General features: G+C 36.9%; 1 protein-coding gene across 2 annotated transcripts in view; it reads right to left on the bottom strand.

Moving 5' to 3' along the window:
- The window catches only part of LOC122792485 (tyrosine--tRNA ligase, cytoplasmic-like), a 212,499-nt gene that overhangs the window by 130,764 nt on the left and 63,349 nt on the right, over nucleotides 1–18,386 (bottom strand). For both annotated transcript variants that reach the window (XM_044060257.1, XM_044060258.1), the window contains exons 5-6: nucleotides 5,154–5,283; nucleotides 2,702–2,782 (exon numbers count right to left, since the gene is read on the bottom strand). In XM_044060257.1, the coding sequence (XP_043916192.1) occupies nucleotides 2,702–2,782; nucleotides 5,154–5,283 (211 nt within the window). The remainder of the gene's footprint in view (nucleotides 1–2,701; nucleotides 2,783–5,153; nucleotides 5,284–18,386) is intronic.

Here is an 18,386-nt window from a genome sequence, read left to right as displayed (position 1 = left end):
AGCTCCTGACTCACATTCCTAAAAAAATCCCATGAATCCTTCAGGAATGTAACACTCCTCATTACTAGCTTTTTGAGCTTTACATCCAGGAATTTGGCTACTGAGCCTTCTGCTGCTACAATAGGATGCAAAGGTGGGTCATTTATGTCTTTGTGCGCCGTCGGTATTCCAAAAATAGAGGGAACTCTTGGTTTGTTGTTGTGTAAAAATTCAAATGTACCTTTGTCAGTAACTCCTCTATTAGAAGATCATATAAGGCTACATAAATTGTCTTGTATGCAATGTTAATTTCATTCATTGATACTCTAACATACTTATTCTCATCTTGTAGTAACTTCATCATCTTAGCCTCGTAGGTAATACTGTTCATAAACACCGTTCCTCCCCCCCCTTGTCTGATTTCATTATTCTTAAATACCTATTGTTCCTAAGTTCTTCTAATAAGTTTAATATGTATTTTCAATGTATGCATTGGAATTGTACTACAGAGTTTTACGTTTTATTACACATTTGCACACTTAAGGGAACTGATTTTAAAGGCTAGTTTACATTGGTAGATTGTTTTAGATAAGCAATGATGTTACTTGTGGTTTGGGATGGTTTTTAGTATAAATAATGATGTAATAAACAACAGTTTTTCATCTAATGAAGTCTTTATGAACAAAAACGCTGGTAACTGTACGAGGCATTTATGTGTGTTGTGTACTTCTGTTTTTAAATATTAAATCCTTTTAACCCGGTTTTGTGGTTTGACCCTTCTGTTGGTACCTTTTGTTGATTACAAATGTTTTTTTTTCTCCTTTTTTGATTGGTTTACTACTTACAATAGACCTGATAGCATCACATTCTTCCAGCTCATCAATAATTTCCATCTTCCAGGCTGCTATACAAGTAAAACAAGGACCAAATTACAATTTACGCATGCCTGTGCAGCAAACAATAGCTTGCTTGACAATTTACCAGATCTATATTACTTTGTCTTTTGCTGTAAAGTATTTTATAAGCACTCTGAAGAAAGAAAACAGTTATAGTTTATCATTTTATAATCAACAAACTTGGAATGATGGGGGGGGGGGTGACATCATTTATTAGGAAGTATGGTGACACCTTTTTTCCATGCCCATAGTTGAATACACTCTTTTTACAGTATTTTTGAATCTTCTGTTGATTTTCAGGATTTTACTGGTAAACAAGGAATGCCAGAAAAAGTAGTTCTACAATCCTAAGCAGAAATTACTGAAACCACATAAATTATGAAAGTACCTCTAATTAGGCTAGCCTAGCTTCATACATTTGTAGTTTTATGTATATCTTCCTAGATTTTGCAGTATATTAATTAGAACACTTTATAAATATAACAGATGCTGTTCTACTGATCCAGACCAAAAACATATTTCACTTCAAAATTAGATTTTACCCTTCTTTTGATAAACCTGTTTCTGTGCCAGATATGAACATATTTGCTGCTTGTGTTCACAAAACATTAAGTATGTTACTGGTATACAAAGGGTTTGAGAATAAAGTAATGAAAATGTCTAAATTGTGACTAACTGTTTAATCAAACTCAATAGTGTAAAATTTCCCATGAATTTAAGTGCTGTTGCTGTTTACATTCAGAAGACTGCATTTTTATACCCAAAATGGAGATGTCACTGTTGACTGATATTATCTGCTGTGCATTATCTACAAGGTTATATTATAAAAAAATATTACTCTAAACTATGTGAGTAAAAGTACTGAGAAAGGCCTAAAGTACGGTGATGCACGTGTTTTGCCAGATGCTGTTCTATTAAATTTAAAAATATAACAGTTCCTTCTGACCATGATCCTCTCACAAATGTGAGTGCTGCTACTTCCCTCCCACAGATTAAACATTATTTTCCACCTCAGATTGGATTACAACTTAACCTTAAAAATGTACTGTTGTTTACAGACTTAACATTTAAGCTATCTGCATTACTCATGTTCTACTGTCACAGGAAAAACAATGATAGATTTCATGACAAGTATGGCAAATTACTGACTATAAGTTAGACTTTGACCTGTGACAATTTCCATTATTTCTACCCTAAACTTGATAGATAATAAAGCCATTTCCTGACCCAGATCATATTTTGTACGCCTACAGGAGGCACTACATTCTCTGCCTGTTCCATATGTAAAATCATCTTCCGGTCCAGGCATACTCTACTTGGATATTTTGTTTCCTTCATGAAGGACAGATTTAAAACAAGCATAAACAATTGAATGAAAAGTATTGTTGAAAATAACGATAGACATGAGCACACATTTCTTTTTTTCCATTGTGGTCTCCACTGCCAAATCCAGTTTACTAGTGCAGATGTTCTCTCATAACATCTTACATAGAGAACATCTACTTAGTTACATATGCAGGAAGCATCATATTTTATATCTGAATAGGTCATCCACTCTGTCCAATATCTCTACGCAGATTCTGTTTAACTTAGAGATTTGAAACATATTGAAGAATTATTTGTTTCATTTTCATTTTGACAATCCCTCATCCTTTCTCATTAGACTGGTACTATTTTGTTAACCACTGTTGCTATATTCTGTCCTTAAGGTAAAGCAAAATTCATTGCTGATTAATGCTCGCTTTCTTTTTGCTGATGACTGGATTCCTTCCTTCGGGAACTGCTACTATGAATAAACAAAACTACCTAATAAACCAGCACTGTACCTTTTCAGCAAATGTGAAGATCTTCCTCTGATCAACTCCTCCAAACTGGGCATCTACCTTCAGGTATTCTTCGTCCAGGGCCTGTAATAGAGGAAGCAACACTACAGTTCTATTACAGATATAAAACAAAAGTAACAGACTACATTTGCATGTATATTTCATTTCCTTTTTGGAAAAAAAGGAGAAATGAAACATACAGGGAAAAGCCTTACAAATTTATCTACAGACTGCTAAGGAATTGTTGGATCATGCAGAACAGCACAGATCCATGTCTGAAACCAGATCCAAATGGTGCCATAGGGGATGACTGACATCCTGGCTGCATCCCAGGCAAATTAATTTACTTATCCTGCCATAAATGTACAGGTGTCTGAGAAGGAGCCAAGACATTAAAGGATGTTACTTGTGCTCTGTTACATATGAAATTGTCCTGGTACAACCACGGAACTCCTCAGCTGTAACTAGAACACTGACAACACCCTCTTGGAAAAGCTTCTGGCCTGTTTGAAGACAAGCAAACAGCAACAATGGTGAAACCAAAACTTATTTGTTTATTTTATTTAACTCTGAAGATTAGGTGGAGTCTTTTCAACTATGACCCATGTCACCTGGCAGTGATTTAGTAAGTGAGCCTCAAATGTCGGGTAAATGGACATAAAAAAAGACTAGTGGGATGAATTAAACCTGGCACCAAAACTGAATACATTACGTAACAGCAAGGAGGAAGATCTCTAACTTTGGTTGGTAACCAGAAAATAATGTCAGGATTGTAGACTAGGACAAATACTACCCAGTGTCTTCATTGGTATGGGAAATCATAACCAGACAATGCAGTTTTATAACATTTCTTATCTCCTCTTATCATCCCCCTGCATGCCATATATTAGCAAGAAATGCAATTGGATATGGCCTGCCACTATTAACAATATATTCTAGTTCCAACACTTGCAAAATGCAGACAGATGAAAACAAAACATGCATTACTGAAGGGACTGAAGACTGAAGATATACTCTACATCTCTGTGAATAATCTAAATTTCTCTAACCATTAACAAACAGGGAATGAAACAAGGCTATTACAAAAATATATGGACCATTTGAGGAAATATCAATAAACCTCAGCAACAGCTTTCAGCAACATATTTATTTACTTTGACACAGAAACTGGAGTATCTATCTATCTATCTATCTATCTATCTATCTATCTATCTATCTATCTATCTATCTTTTTTGCAGAATATTTCCACTGCTGCCTGTTGGTTATCAGCCCACCTTCTAGCTAATCAGTCCATTCATTCCTCATCACTGGGGCAAGGGTCAACTGGAAGGCCATCATTAAGGCAACTATCAAATGTGGTTGAGCTTTTATTATAATTAAGCCTTAACCCTCTGCACCTACCCAGTGATAGCCTTGTGTGGGTCATAAAATGGGTGTTTGTGCAACTGACATCAGCAAAGTGGACTGCCCACCCACAGGAATCACCATGTAGCCATTTCTCTAGTCTCTGCCAACAAAAATCGGTCCATGAGTGTACAAAATTAACTCTCCATTTGGACGTGCCCATCCCTGCCTGCCTGGTCTATTAAAGACCTGAGGCACTAACCAGACTTTGGTCATCTGGCCATAGACTGGGTTCTGTCCCTGTATGCCACAAGTGCAGGCTGAGACTCAAGGAGTACAGGTGTGAGAATGGGGTACAGATGCAATCAAAAGTGGAAAAGAAAGAGGTAAGTCGTTATTATAGTCAAGAATTTGAAACAACTTGTTCCTGCTATACAACTGGACTGCAGGGAAGAAAAAGAAAAATACTTTGATCTAGAACATGAAAAGCCATCATGTTCCAGTACAGATACCTATTACAGTGATGTTGGATTACAGACTCCAGTTCTAGCATTTTAATTCAGTTTAAACATTCTAATTAGTCAGCTGACAGCATATACTGCAAGGCAGTAAAAAATACTTCGATCTAGAACATGAAAAGCCATCGTGTTCCCAGCAGAGACACTATTACAGTGATGTTGGATTACAGACTCTAGTTCTAGCATCTTAATTCAGTTTAAACATTCTAATTAGTCACCTGACAGCATATACTGCAAGGCAGTAAAAATACTTCTGACAATAAGTTATTATCTGTCAGACAAATTTGAAGATACTTTGTACACTTGGGGGAGGCAGACCTCATGGAATTTTAAATTAAATTACTACAGCAGAATGCCATAATGAATCCTTATTCCCAATAAACTACCCAGATCTAGTTTAGCTCCCTTAATGATGTCACCAATAGTGGGTTATGCACATGGCACAGGAAATCAGTCTTTTCCTCCCAAAAATCACATTTTGTCAAAGTAGCTTAATCAACCCTAACTCTGCTGAGATGCTATACAAAATATCCCTTTGCCATGAGATAGTAACGTAACTGGTATAACCCTAAGAAAGAAGAATGAAACATACCTGCAGCCCAGGGTACAGTAAGGCGCTCAGAAGTGGGTGTTCAACCTGCTTTACAACCTCAGTGCCTGCCTTCTTCGCATCATGTTCTGTGACAAGGGAGGCAAGCTTGTAAACATCTAGTGTATAGTCTCTGATTTTAGGAAGCAAAATAAATAAAACATGAATTGATATTACCAAAGAAAATGCAGTACAATAAGGTCATTATTTGTGTAGAGAGCTGTCCAAGAAAGTAACTGTATATTTAGATATTTAAATAAAAACTCTCACAGTATACATTAACATTTCAGTGACATAATCAGCATATAATAAGAATGCTACTTTAAAATAAAAATTAAGCCAACACAACATCACAGTGGTAGGAAGTGACTGCATTGTCAATAATCTTAGGTAAGGAATAAGTCCAAAAAGCTGGAACCATCTCCTCTCAGACCTCAGAAATATCACTGACTACAAAGAGTTCAGGAAAAAGCTAAACAAACATTTAAAAAATACATATGAATGTACCATGGTTTATAGATAAAGGCTAAGGACCCTTAACCTCTGTGAAAAAATCCTCAATATATCACTTACCGCTATGTGGCTCTCTGCCTAAGCAGTACAACTCACTTTGTAAATATGTAAATGGTTACTTCCATAACTATCTCTATGGACAGACCTATGAACTTATGAACCTATGACAGTTTCTCCTTTGTATCTTGGACAGTCACTGCTATTCATTGACAGTCATGGACAATCATTGCTAAATACTGTACATCTGTTATTAAATATTGTTCTCTACAATCTTGTAACTAACATTAAGGTGAATGTTCTCTACAATGTGAAGACTGCTGTCAACATTCATGCTACTAATACAAAGAATGAACATTGACAAGGTGCTCAGTATCAACTTAAGCATGTTTCCCACATTAATATGTTTATTCAAGGGATTGTATGATGTGTTTGTTTTGTAATTCACAAGTTTACATTTTTTAATGTTTTCACTGAAAGGAATTTGCTCAGAATGATGTGTCCTGTAACTGCTCATTGCCATGGACTAGTTATCTAATACCCTGTGCAGTTCCACAGACTGCTGCCTTTCTCAACTCAAAACTACAATCTAAGAAGTGTTTTCAGGGCAACAATTTTGCTTATAGACTGGACAAATGTAAGACTGTTAGACGAAGCAGAACATTTCTATTCCAATCTATTGTTAGGTTATGTAACACAATTTTCCATTATTATTTAGGAAGAGCATGACCATAGAAAAAATTTTGCAACAATAACTGATTTGTTAAAAAAAAGAAAAATGCAATGAATTTGTCAACATGTGCAGGGCCAAAGATACATATATATTCAAATATATGTTGAGACAAAGCACAGTGGTGCAGTGTTTAGACCCTATAAATTAAACAGTCTACAGAGAGCATTACCAGCTACCCGCCATTGTTAAAAGCAATATCAGGCTATTAGGTGCTAAATTCTATTCAGTTTGGATGCAAGCCTGATGGTCTGAAAATAAAACACTAGATGAGCAAAGAAAAATTTAAACAAATTTTGTTGGCAAAAATATGTTGGTATTATGTTAGACACTACTTTATCTTTTGCTCAGCACAATGAAAAGGTGGTTAACATAAATCATGACCAGTTAAAGCTGTACTATAAAGTTTCCTATCCCCTCTCTCCCCCTTCCCCTGCATGCCATATCCTTGCATGAAATGTTCTCATTCCTACAACTGGATATGGCCTGCCACTATTGACAATATACTCCAGCTCCAGTATTCACAAAATACAGATGGATACCAAATATGCAAATTGGCTCTAATTGATGATGCCCACAGTCACTACTTTGACCTTTTCAGAGGTTTCAGATGGTTACCAGTAAGTAGTAGGGAAGCATTACTGCTTATATCGCACTGATCTTCACAATAACTACACAGTGTCATTTACCTCCATTTAAATCAAATGCACTTTAGAGAGCAAACTTACTTCCTTGTGGACAACCAAGGAAGTCATCAACCTGGTTAAACCTCCCTTCAAAAGTACCACAGGGAAAAAGGCTTTTACCAAATTAGGCCGTTTCACATGGAACCATGTACCAGCAGAGGTCAGAAAGCACCAGACTCTACCGACTTTTAAGATTAAAGTAAAAGAACATCTGGATACTTTCAGGATGATGGTTAAAAACCATAATAGTTATCACAGTTAATTTTTGCTAGAAATAGTCAGTCAGTGATATACTTTCTATTTCTTTATATCGATATTTTGAATGAATTTCAGAGATTGTCTTAATATTGTAATTTTGTACTTTATCTCTCTTGGTAAAAAGATTCAAAGAATATCTTGCTATTCTTATTGCATACTACATACTTATCTCAATACACATAATTTATTCCTGTAATTTTATGTATTTTTGCTCTGCTGTTTCTGCCCCAGTGGGCTCAGGTTGTGACTGAAAAGGGTCTAGTGACCAGTCCACATACCTGGTTATCCAAAAAGAAAGAAAGAAATTAAGTTCTAAACTGTGCATTTTTACACAGAGTGCAATTATAAACTGTATTTGAATTACGCCACAAAACTTTGATGCTATTATTTCAAGATCTAGATGGAATGATTACATGTTTAAATTAGATATGAGTATAAGGCACTATGTGATATGGGCTTGCTTTGTAATGTACTGTCTTGTAACTGCTCAACATCCAACTTACAGACCATACTTCCACAATATCACTTGGCTGGTACCAAAATAGTCAAGAGACTATTTTAAAATGCTTTTGCAAGCAGGGCTAAGCTTTGAATTCACCACCCGATGAGGGAGCTCTGCCCACATAGCTCCATTTCTAAACATACTACCTCTGAATTCATAAGAAACCAGAGAAGAGGAAATACATTTATTTCTATTTTCTCCAAGATGGCATGACCCCACAGGTAGTATATTTAGAAATATAGAGTTTTGGGAGCAGAGCTCCTACATTCTGGATGCAGGGGGTACTGTCCTCCTGCAGAAAAAAATTGTTAAAGGAGTTAGCTATGTGTCATAGAGAGATGAAGCCCTGCCTACAATGCCAGTGACTGGGATATGATTAGCAGCTCTGACACTGCAGATGCTTATGGGAAATTGAAGCAGTGAAGGGGCAATGCATGCTCACCTAACATGGTGGGAGGGAGACAGATGGTTAGTGGGGAGACCTGTAGTCCTGTTCATGACAGAAGGAACACCAAGCAATAAAATGTGGGAACACAAAGCAGGTAATATGTACCCACATAAGCAGGGAGTAGCCTCATGATGCTCATTGTACACTCCTAACAGACTGGGACATTAGATAGGTGTGACACATTGGAAGTGGAAATGTTTGCCTTACTAGGTCTGGATGCCAAAAGTGAATGTGAAACCAGCAGGGAGAGGGTAGGGCTATATATTGCCTCTTGTTTATGATGATCTCTTCCTAGACAGCTGACACTTGATTTCTACAAAATCTGATAATGGGTACTGGGCTTGAACAACTTGAAACACAAGTCAAAAGCCATTATAAAGATGCCCTTACCAGATTCTAGGTTTTGGCTACTTAATAATGTGAGTTAATTCCAAATTGATCTTAATGTTCCACTGAACAAATCATTGTATAAGACTGTATTATGGCAATGGGAACAAAGACATAAAAACAGATACTGTATGAATACTGCACTGAAGGGGTGGGAGTAAGGGTAAAATTTACTCCTGAGTATCCAGGTTTGATCCCAGCAATGAAGCCTAAAGAATCAAATTTTCAGGCCAGGAGGGAATAAATCTCAATAACCCCAGCCTCTTACATGACATTATTTATATTTTATAAGTAAATTATGTTTCTGGTTTACTTTTGTAATTAGCCATTTGATCACTGAGCAAGCTGAGTTGTGTGCTGCTTACAGTTGCCTGACTGAATTACTTGACTATTTGTTTTAGTTTATCATAGCTTTTGAGTCACTATTAGAAAGGGAAAAATTAACTAAGGGGCATGAAGACAAATCTAGAAATGGGTAAGTGAATGAACAGAAAAACGATATTGAATTCATTCCGGAACTAGAAGACTGTGTAGACATCTGCACTTTGGTACATATGTATGAGAAGAGTCCTGCCTTCTTTATTTATTTTCCTTGCAGTACTCAGCTATAGTGATGAAGTATAAGCTAGTAAGTCAGTGCTTTTTGTCCTCGGTGCTAACTGTTAATAATCAGCTTAGAATAGTGAAAGTTGAGCCCCACTGAATACCATCCCACATAATACCAGTAATGTCACACCCCTTTTACCAAGCACAGTACAATTTGCATTGAACAAAAATCAACCTTGCTAAGGAATTTGCTGCACATTGTAATAGAGGTTTATTTTCTCAGTCAACTTGTTTTGCAAACTGCCAGCTCCATGGCGAATAGGGAAAGTTTCCAGGAGACCCAGGTTTGATTAGACGCTGCAGCTTCTGAGGAGGCAGCTGGGGGATTAAAAAAGAGCAACATTTTACCAGCTCAGTTCTACCAGGGAAGGAGAGGGTATTTGGTTAGAATTGCTACTCCCAGTCAGAGAAGAATCAGTAGTAGTATTGCATTGACCACAACAGCTTAAGGACACACCAGCAGAAGTCCATGGGTTACCACAATTGAATTACTTCATATCTTCGCCATGGGAATGAGATTAGGGGTAGTGCATAAAACAAAACTTTTCTCTCATTGATAGCACTGGTGTTCAGCTAGGGGGGTTCAGTCTCTACTCTGTATCTGCATATCAGATTAGGTCCCAGGGAATAGTAATTTTGGAAACTGAGAAAGGGTGCCAGGAGCAACCGATGGCGTGCTGTAGGGGAGAGGATGGTACCTAAAGCTCATTATTTAAACATTTTTGTTTCAAATTTTATTTTTAAAGTAGAGGTGTAAGATTAAGCAGCAGAGGTGAATTGGGACTTTATACTGGTTAAACTTGTGATTGATGGCATCATTTATTTCTCTTAGGTTTAAATTCTATAGAAAATCTCTTTGTATATAATTTATCTATGTATGGCAGCAGAACAACAGGACATGTGCAAAAGTGAATGGTAACTTGGCATCTTCTGTTTCTTGACCTTTTTACCATTAACTTTCTGTGTCTCACCTGAGGTTATCAGTATGCTGCAGGGATGCTATTCATTACATTACTTATGTCTTTTTATCTGAGTTTATAGAGAAATTAACTTCTAGTTTTTAGCCTAAGAACTGTGGACTTTTTTGTCTTCTTAATAACATTTCCGTTATTTTCATGCAGTAACCATTTTCATTCACTTCAACATTACATCAATTGTTAATTTCCTACCTTCTCTTAAATTTTACTCCATCTCCTCTAGGACACTATTCTGCACGTATTGTTCCCACAATTTCTACTTCTATGTATTTTGCAACTTCCCTTTTCTGAAAATCTCCAGTTCTTTTAGCTTGTGTATAATATTCAATACTTTAAACATAGTGGGTTTAGACTGATTTAAATTTCTAGGAATTGCTTTTTTCACAGCCAACAGATTTAATCTTAACAAGGTCTACCATGCATAGGCAAATCAGATCCTGTGTCCCAGCCCAAAAGAATAATTTCCTTAGTTACAGCCATTTGCTCCCTCAAAATTTCTGACAAAGTGTTCTATGGAGAATTATAAAAACTTGACAATCTGTTACATTCAAAAAACATGTTCCCAATTGCCTCTGTCTTTCACATTACACCTCCAGCATTTGCTGTTTACCTGAGGAAAAATTCTCTGAAGTCTGCTTGGGGTATAAAAATAGTTATGCAAACACTTTCAAGCAAAAATCCTGAACCTTCTTGACTTTGTTGAATACTTGGTAGGCATATGGATGTCCTCCCTTTGTTCCTTTGTATACTGTTTTTCCATTTTTTCTTCCGAATTTTTTTAACCTCCCTCTGATTTATTTTTATAGTTATGCAATATTTTATAAGCTATGTTAATATTGTATAATCCCTACTAATTATCCCTTTGACAGCAACTTCTCTTCTAGATTCAATTAAAAATACTACCAGAACTGTTTTTCATTTAACAATCCACCATCTCCTTCTCTTTGCCTATACTTTGAAATCAATCCCTAATAGGGAAGGCAGCCATAAACAAGCTCTACAACAAAAGGAGGAAGCTACTACAAGATAGAGCAAAATCCTTGAAAGGTAAGACACCTTTGATCATTATAAGTAAAAAACTAAGAGCTCTCATAAAATCATCCAAGGCAAATTTTGAGAGAAAAATCACCAAGGACTCTAAAGAGAATCATAAGGCCTTCTTTAGCTATGTTAGAAACCTAGGAGGAAACTCCCAGATATGCTCAGAATTAGTTCAAAATGATGTGAAAATTACTGAACCTACACACATTGCCAACATACTGGCTGACAGGTTCAGTGCAAACTTCTCCCCCTCCCCAAAAGGAGATATGTATTCCAGAGGATTGTAGCCCCCAAACATCTCCAACGCCCAGGTGAGAACTGCCCTCACTAAGGCAAAAACACAGCATCCATGGGACGGATGGTGTCTCCAGCTGTGTGCTTCATGAACTCACGAGAATTAAACCCACAGTTAGGACAGCTGTTTAATCTTAGCCTCACCTCAGGATACGCACTCCAAGGAGTGGCGGCGACTGTGGTCCCACGTCATAAGGGTGGTGCCTCCACAGACTCTGGAAATTACCGCCCCATTAGCTTGACAAGCCTTATCTGCAAAGCCATGGAGAGGATCATAATGGAACTCATAAATAAAGACATAGGAACTTGCAGACTTTGGATCCAACCCAGTTTGGCTTTGTCAAAGGCAGATCCTGCCTCTTAAACTTGGTTGACTTTTTGAGACAGTCACCAAGGCCATTGATGAGGAAAGGCAGTCCATACAGCCTACCTCGACCTGGCAAAGGCCTTCACAATACCCCACTCAGGTATCATCGAAAAACTCATCAGCTTGAATGTAAACCCATACATCACAAGATGGGTTGCAAACTGGCTAAGTCACAGAACCCACAGGGTCAGAGTTGCTGGAGCCATGTCAGACTCAAAGCCTGTCACAAGTGGTGTCCCACAGGGCTCAGTCCTGGGTCCACTCTTGTTCGGCATCTACTTTTCTGAAGTACAAGCAAACACAGGAGGGTTATGGCTGACAAAGTTTGCAGATGACTGCAAACTGGGCGCCATAGTCGAAACACATCTGACACAGATATCCTTCAGAAGGGCCTCACAGAACAGAATCGGATAACTGGTGCCAGAGCCATGGCCTGAAGTTAAACGCCAAAAAATGCATAGTCATACCCTTCGGGAAAAACAAGGTTATCCCTAGCTACCATATAGGTGGCAATCCACTGAGCACAGAAAAAGTCATCAGGGATCTGGGGACCCAGGTTGACAGTAGCCTTTCGCTTGACACTCATGTTGCTAAAGTAGTTAGGAAAACCTTCTATATTGCCCACCTGATCATGAAGGGATTCACATCTAGATCAAGGGAGGTCATTGTCCCCCTGTACTCATCACTCATTAGACCTATGATTGAGTACAATGCCCGTTCGAATGTATCTGACCAGACACCTGCTGCAGCTTGAAAGGCCCCAAAAGTTCCTCACCAAAAGGATAAAGGGTCTCAAAAATATGTCTTATGCTGCCCGACTGAAAGAACTCCAGCTCTATTCAGTCTCATACCGCTTGCTCAGAGGTGACCTGTGCCTGACATATAAGGCCATGTCAAACCCAGATTTGATGAATATGCTTCACCTCAAAAAATCTAGATCCCTCAGAACCACAAGGGCGGGAGACTTAAACCTTGACACGGTTATAAATAGAACGTGCTGGAGGGACAGATTCATCACCCAGAGACTCCCTATGCTGTGGAACAAAATCCCGGTACATGTGAGGCAGAGCACCTCTCTGGCCTTGTTCAAGAGGAATCTTGACCAATGGATGGGAGATTGAAGATATACCCCAGAGATTACTTCAGTGTCACTGCTTGACAGAGGCACAGCAAAATGATAGGCATATTTTTATTCAAACTAAAGGGGTGGCGAAAGCCACATAACTATGGGCTAGGCTTATAAATGCCCTTGGGCAGATAGCCTAGTATGAACCTATGAACCTATCAACCTAAATGCAGTCCTAATTTCTGATTAAATAAATCACACTCTCATACCTTACCCTCTCTATTTATTTGCTCCCAAAACATTTGTTCCCTTATTAATTTTCTCCAGTAAATTCCAACCCCCTCTTGATTACTTTCTATACCCCTACTTGTAGTTACCCCATTGGTAAAATCTCCTTTCTCCATTCCCATGTTGCCTTAGTTCTTGGAACACTTTCTCTTACTTTATGAATATGATATTGTTTATTTATTTTATCTATTTGGTTAGTTTATTTACTGGGGTAGTACACTGATCACAGCAGACCATATGGAGGCACAGCCTGGGCGAAGAAATTCACAAAAAATAAAACAAAAGAAATTCACAAAGATGTATATATGGTTGTTGTTATTCTTAAGGATTAGCAACTAAAATCTTACTCTGACCTTACTTCTCAAACTCTCCCGTTTCATCATTAAACTTGCCCACTTTGACTTATAACTCCCTGCTTGTGTTATATATAAGAGATTTAATTGTGTAGCTCTAAAATATCCCTTCAAATCAGGTAATTTGAAACCACATTGTTCTATATGGAAAATCAAACTTATTCCATTTGACTCTTACCGCTTTCCCCTACAAAAATTCTTTCATCTCCTAATTAATTATCATCCAGAACTTCCCCTCTGGGTGATAAAAATATGCCTGACATATATAAAGCTAAATGGGCTACAAACATTTTCAGTGCTTGCATCTTATCATCCATATCCATAATTAAGAGTTTACTGCTTCTCAATATTGTATTATCTTTTGTTTAATCTCTTCTCACATGTCCTTAGATGCCATAATACAATCCTTTTTAATCCATACTAAATATTTCATCTTATTATGTCCTCATAAATATGGGTATTACTAAACCAATTCATGTGTGAGTATGGGTTCTGCTGGTTTGGTCGACATCTATTTAATTGACCAGATTTGGTCGACTATACAGATAGTCGAGAAGTCTGTGTAGGAGATTGAGAATCCCCGGGTAGGGGAATATTCCCTTTCCCCAGGGACTGTGCAATCTCAGAGTTAGTATATATAATTAGTATGGGGTGTGGGGGGAAGAACCCTCACACATGGGGGGGGTGAAGGATTGGTTGCCCCCTGTAAAAAACAGTGTTTTAAAGTTGCATGTACCAAGGTTCTTCATCGGTGCATGCATACTATGAAGTTGACATTTCTGTTTACGACATAGAGTGGCTTACCTTCAGGATGTCAACATGCATGTTAGTCCACCAAATGAAGGTGAATCATGCGTACATAGTTTACTGTTATAGACTTTGTTTTGCTGAATCAGTTCATGTATGGGTACATAGTTTACTGCTGCAGTCTTTGTTTTAGCTTCATTTATTTCATATCCTGAAAAGACTTGAAACTGTCTCAAAAATGTTCCATAACATTAACTTATACTTGTCTAGATTCATCAAGCACTAACGTCATCTGCGAATAAAGCTAAATTTGCTTGATTACCATGAGAGTTATATCCTTGAATTGTGGGTCTTTTATTTTCTTTGCTAATGGCTCTAAATATAAAGCATAAAACAAAGTAGAAAGATGAGACCTTTACATTGTTCCTCTGTTCAAACACAGATTGTCAGAGACAAACCATCCAACCTTTATTCTTGTCTACAAGTGTTTAACTTCCTCTGATTTATTTTATAGTTATGCACATTTTATAAGCGGTATATTATTGTATAACCCCTACTAATTATCCTTTGACAGCAAATCTCTCTTCTAGATCTCACCTCAAAATACTACCAGAACTGTCATTTAACAATCCACCATCTCTTCTTGCCTATGCTTTGAAATCAATCCTCTAATAGGAAGGCAGTTTCTAAAATGTAGTCCTACTTGATTAACAAATCACAATTTCACATTCTTACCCTCTCTCTATTTATTTGTCTCAAAAACATTTGTCTTATTAATTTTTCTCCAGTAAATTCCAGAACCTCTCTTGGACTACTTCTCTATAATTTCTAATGGTAGTTACCCCATTATAAAATCTCTTCATTCCCATGTTGCCCTAGTTCTTAAACACTTTCTCTTACTTTATGAATACATATGTTTATTTATTTCATCTGTTTGGTTATTTATTTACTGTACAGCACTGATCACAGCATCTATGACGACACAGCCTGGGTGAAGAAATTCACAAAAAATAAAACAGAAGAAATTCACAAGGATGTATATATGGTTGTTGTTATTCTTATGATTAGGTAACCAAACTTACTCGACCTTACTCTCAAACTTCGCTTCATCATTAAACTTAGTCTACCTTTGGACTTATAACTCTCGCTTGTTTTATATATAAGAGATTTAATTGTGTAGCTCTTAAAATATCCTTCAAATCAGGTAATTGAAACCATATTGTTCTATAGGGAAAATCAAACTTATTCCATTTAACTCACCCTTTCCCCATCCAGTATCTTTTCTATCTCCTAATTAATTACCATCCAGAACTTCCCCTCTTGGTGATAAAAATATACCTGACAAATATAAAGCTAAATGGGCTACAAACATTTTCAGTGCTTGCATTTTATCTTCCATATCCATAATTAAGAGTTTACTGCTTCTCAATATTGTATTATCTTTTGTTTAATCTCTTCTCACATGTCCTTAGATGCCATAATACAATCCTTTTTAATCCATACTAAATATTTCATCTTATTATGTCCTCATAAATATGGGTATTACTAAACCAATTCATGTGTGAGTATGGGTTCTGTTGGTTTGGTCGACATCTATTTAATTGACCACATTTGGTCGACTATACAGATAGTCGAGAAGTCTGTGTATGAGATTGAGAATCCCCGGGTAGGGGAATATTCCCTTTCCCCAGGGACTGTGCAATCTCAGAGTTAGTATATATAGTGTAGGGTGTGGGGGGAAGAACCCCCACACATGGGGGGGTGAAGGATTGGTTGCCCCCTGTAAAAAACAGTGTTTTAGAGTTGCATGTACCAAGGTTCTTCATCGGTGCATACATACTATGAAGTTGACATTTCTGTTTACGACATAGAGTGGCTTACCTTCAGGATGTCAACATGCATGTTAGTCCACCAAATGAAGGTGAATCATGCATACATAGTTTACTGTTATAGACTTTGTTTTGCTGAATCAGTTCATGTATGGGTACATAGTTTACTGCTGCAGTCTTTGTTTTAGCTTCATTTATTTCATATCCCAAAAAGACTTGAAACTGTCTCAAAAATGTTCCATAACATTAACTTATACTTGTCTAGATTCATCAAGCACTAACGTCATCTGCTAATAAAGCTAAATTTGCTTGATTACCATGAGAGTTATATCCTTGAATTGTGGGTCTTTTATTTTCTTTGCTAGTGGCTCTAAATATAAAGCATAAAACAAAGTAGAAAGAGGAGACCATTACATTGTTCCTCTGTTCAAACACAGATTGTCAGAGACAAACCATCCAACCTTTATTCTTGTCTACAAGTGTTCACTTATCTTCTTGCCTACAAGTATTCACATATCTTTTTATTTAACCCTATTGTGCTAGCAGGGAAAGGTCATACTGCTATTGCCCTACTCATAAAGTCCCAGATGACACTGTAAAATGCTTTCTGTGCATCAGGACCCACCAATAATAGCAGTGTTTTCTTACAATCTCCCTCAGTCTCTGGATCATAATGTTGTCAAATGTTTGCCTCCCCTCCACAAAACCACATCTGGCAATCTTGGCAAAACCCATGCCATTGTCTTAGCTAGTATAGACTTATACACTTTATAATTCCAGTTTAAAATTCAAATGCATCTATATGAAGCTGAGTCTGAAGGGCCTTTACCTTCTCTGAGTAATACAGCCATACAGTTTTCTTCCAAGATGCTGATACTTCATCCCCTCCCAGAGATGTGGTCTTTCTTGGTAGGATTTGGTGAATCTCATGCTTATGGTAGCAACTCCTTTAGGACAGATATCATAGAGTAATACAATACACAATTTACTTAGCTGAGAGGATTGTTCTTCATGCCCCTAATATATATTCCATACATGCACACATACACATACACATACACACACAAACATATATACAAATGTGCATGCACAAGCATACACAAGCAAGTGCCTACACAAACTCACACACACACACACACACACACACACACACACACACACACTTATAATTTACTTATTTTAGTACTTAACAGTGTAAGTGAGCTGCTCCTGAGACCTGACAAAAGATGGCTGCTGACTTGATTGCCTGCTTGAGTGTTGTAGATGACATACTACACCTGCACCCTCTCTGAACACACAGGCATCTTTTCTGTAATAGTATAATCCCAAGAAAAGTTATGATAATATTGGAGTTCCTTCAGAAATGGTATTTTGTGCACTGTTGTTAAAAGATTAAGTCCCTGCGGTGTATAACTCAAAGCCCCAGAGTTCTTTCCTTTTTTAATATGCCATTTTTGGAGTACAATATTCATTTATTCTAAAGAAAAGCTTTAATTTAATAAATGTGTATATATATATGTATATATATATATATATATATATATATATATGCAAAAGTTTTCATTTATCATTTCAGAATTTAAAAGCAGGTGAGGTTATTGGGAAAAGAAAAGAATGATATAATATGATTTTAGATTTTTGGGAGGAGGAATTAAAAGAAGGTAAAAAAGGCCATAAAGGACGGAAAACAAAGGTTAAAATGTTTGTGAAGGAGAGGATTATTTGTGGAGAATTTTATTAGATAAGTTACCAGTGAAAGGGAATATGAAATATAAGGTGATGGAGGAAAGAAAATGTGTTGACAGTAGTGAAGAAGAAACAAATAAATAATTGTTTTTTGCTTTTTTCGATTGCAAAAAGAATAAAGAATTTTCGTAAAAATTTAAAAAAATAATATAGATGGGAAGGATTTAAATGTATAAATATGAATAGAATATCATATGGGAAGAAAGATAAAGTAAAGAAATGTGATGCTGATAAATGGAATAAAGTACTATTTTTGACAGCATGGGTGCTGTGGAAAAATATGTGAGGATTTGTTATATAGCAAGACAATGCATACATGATGGATGTATTAGCTGAAATAAGAAGGTGGTTATGGAACAAAATGTTGGGGATAAAGGGTAAATATAAAAGAAAAAAAAATG

This window comes from Protopterus annectens, chromosome 1.part2 (genome assembly GCF_019279795.1).
Source record: "Protopterus annectens isolate FY-2018-M chromosome 1.part2, PAN1.0, whole genome shotgun sequence".
Taxonomy (NCBI): Eukaryota; Metazoa; Chordata; order Ceratodontiformes; family Protopteridae; genus Protopterus; species Protopterus annectens.
The sequence above is the reverse complement of the archived record's forward strand: the minus strand, read 5'-3'. Positions and strand labels throughout refer to the sequence as shown.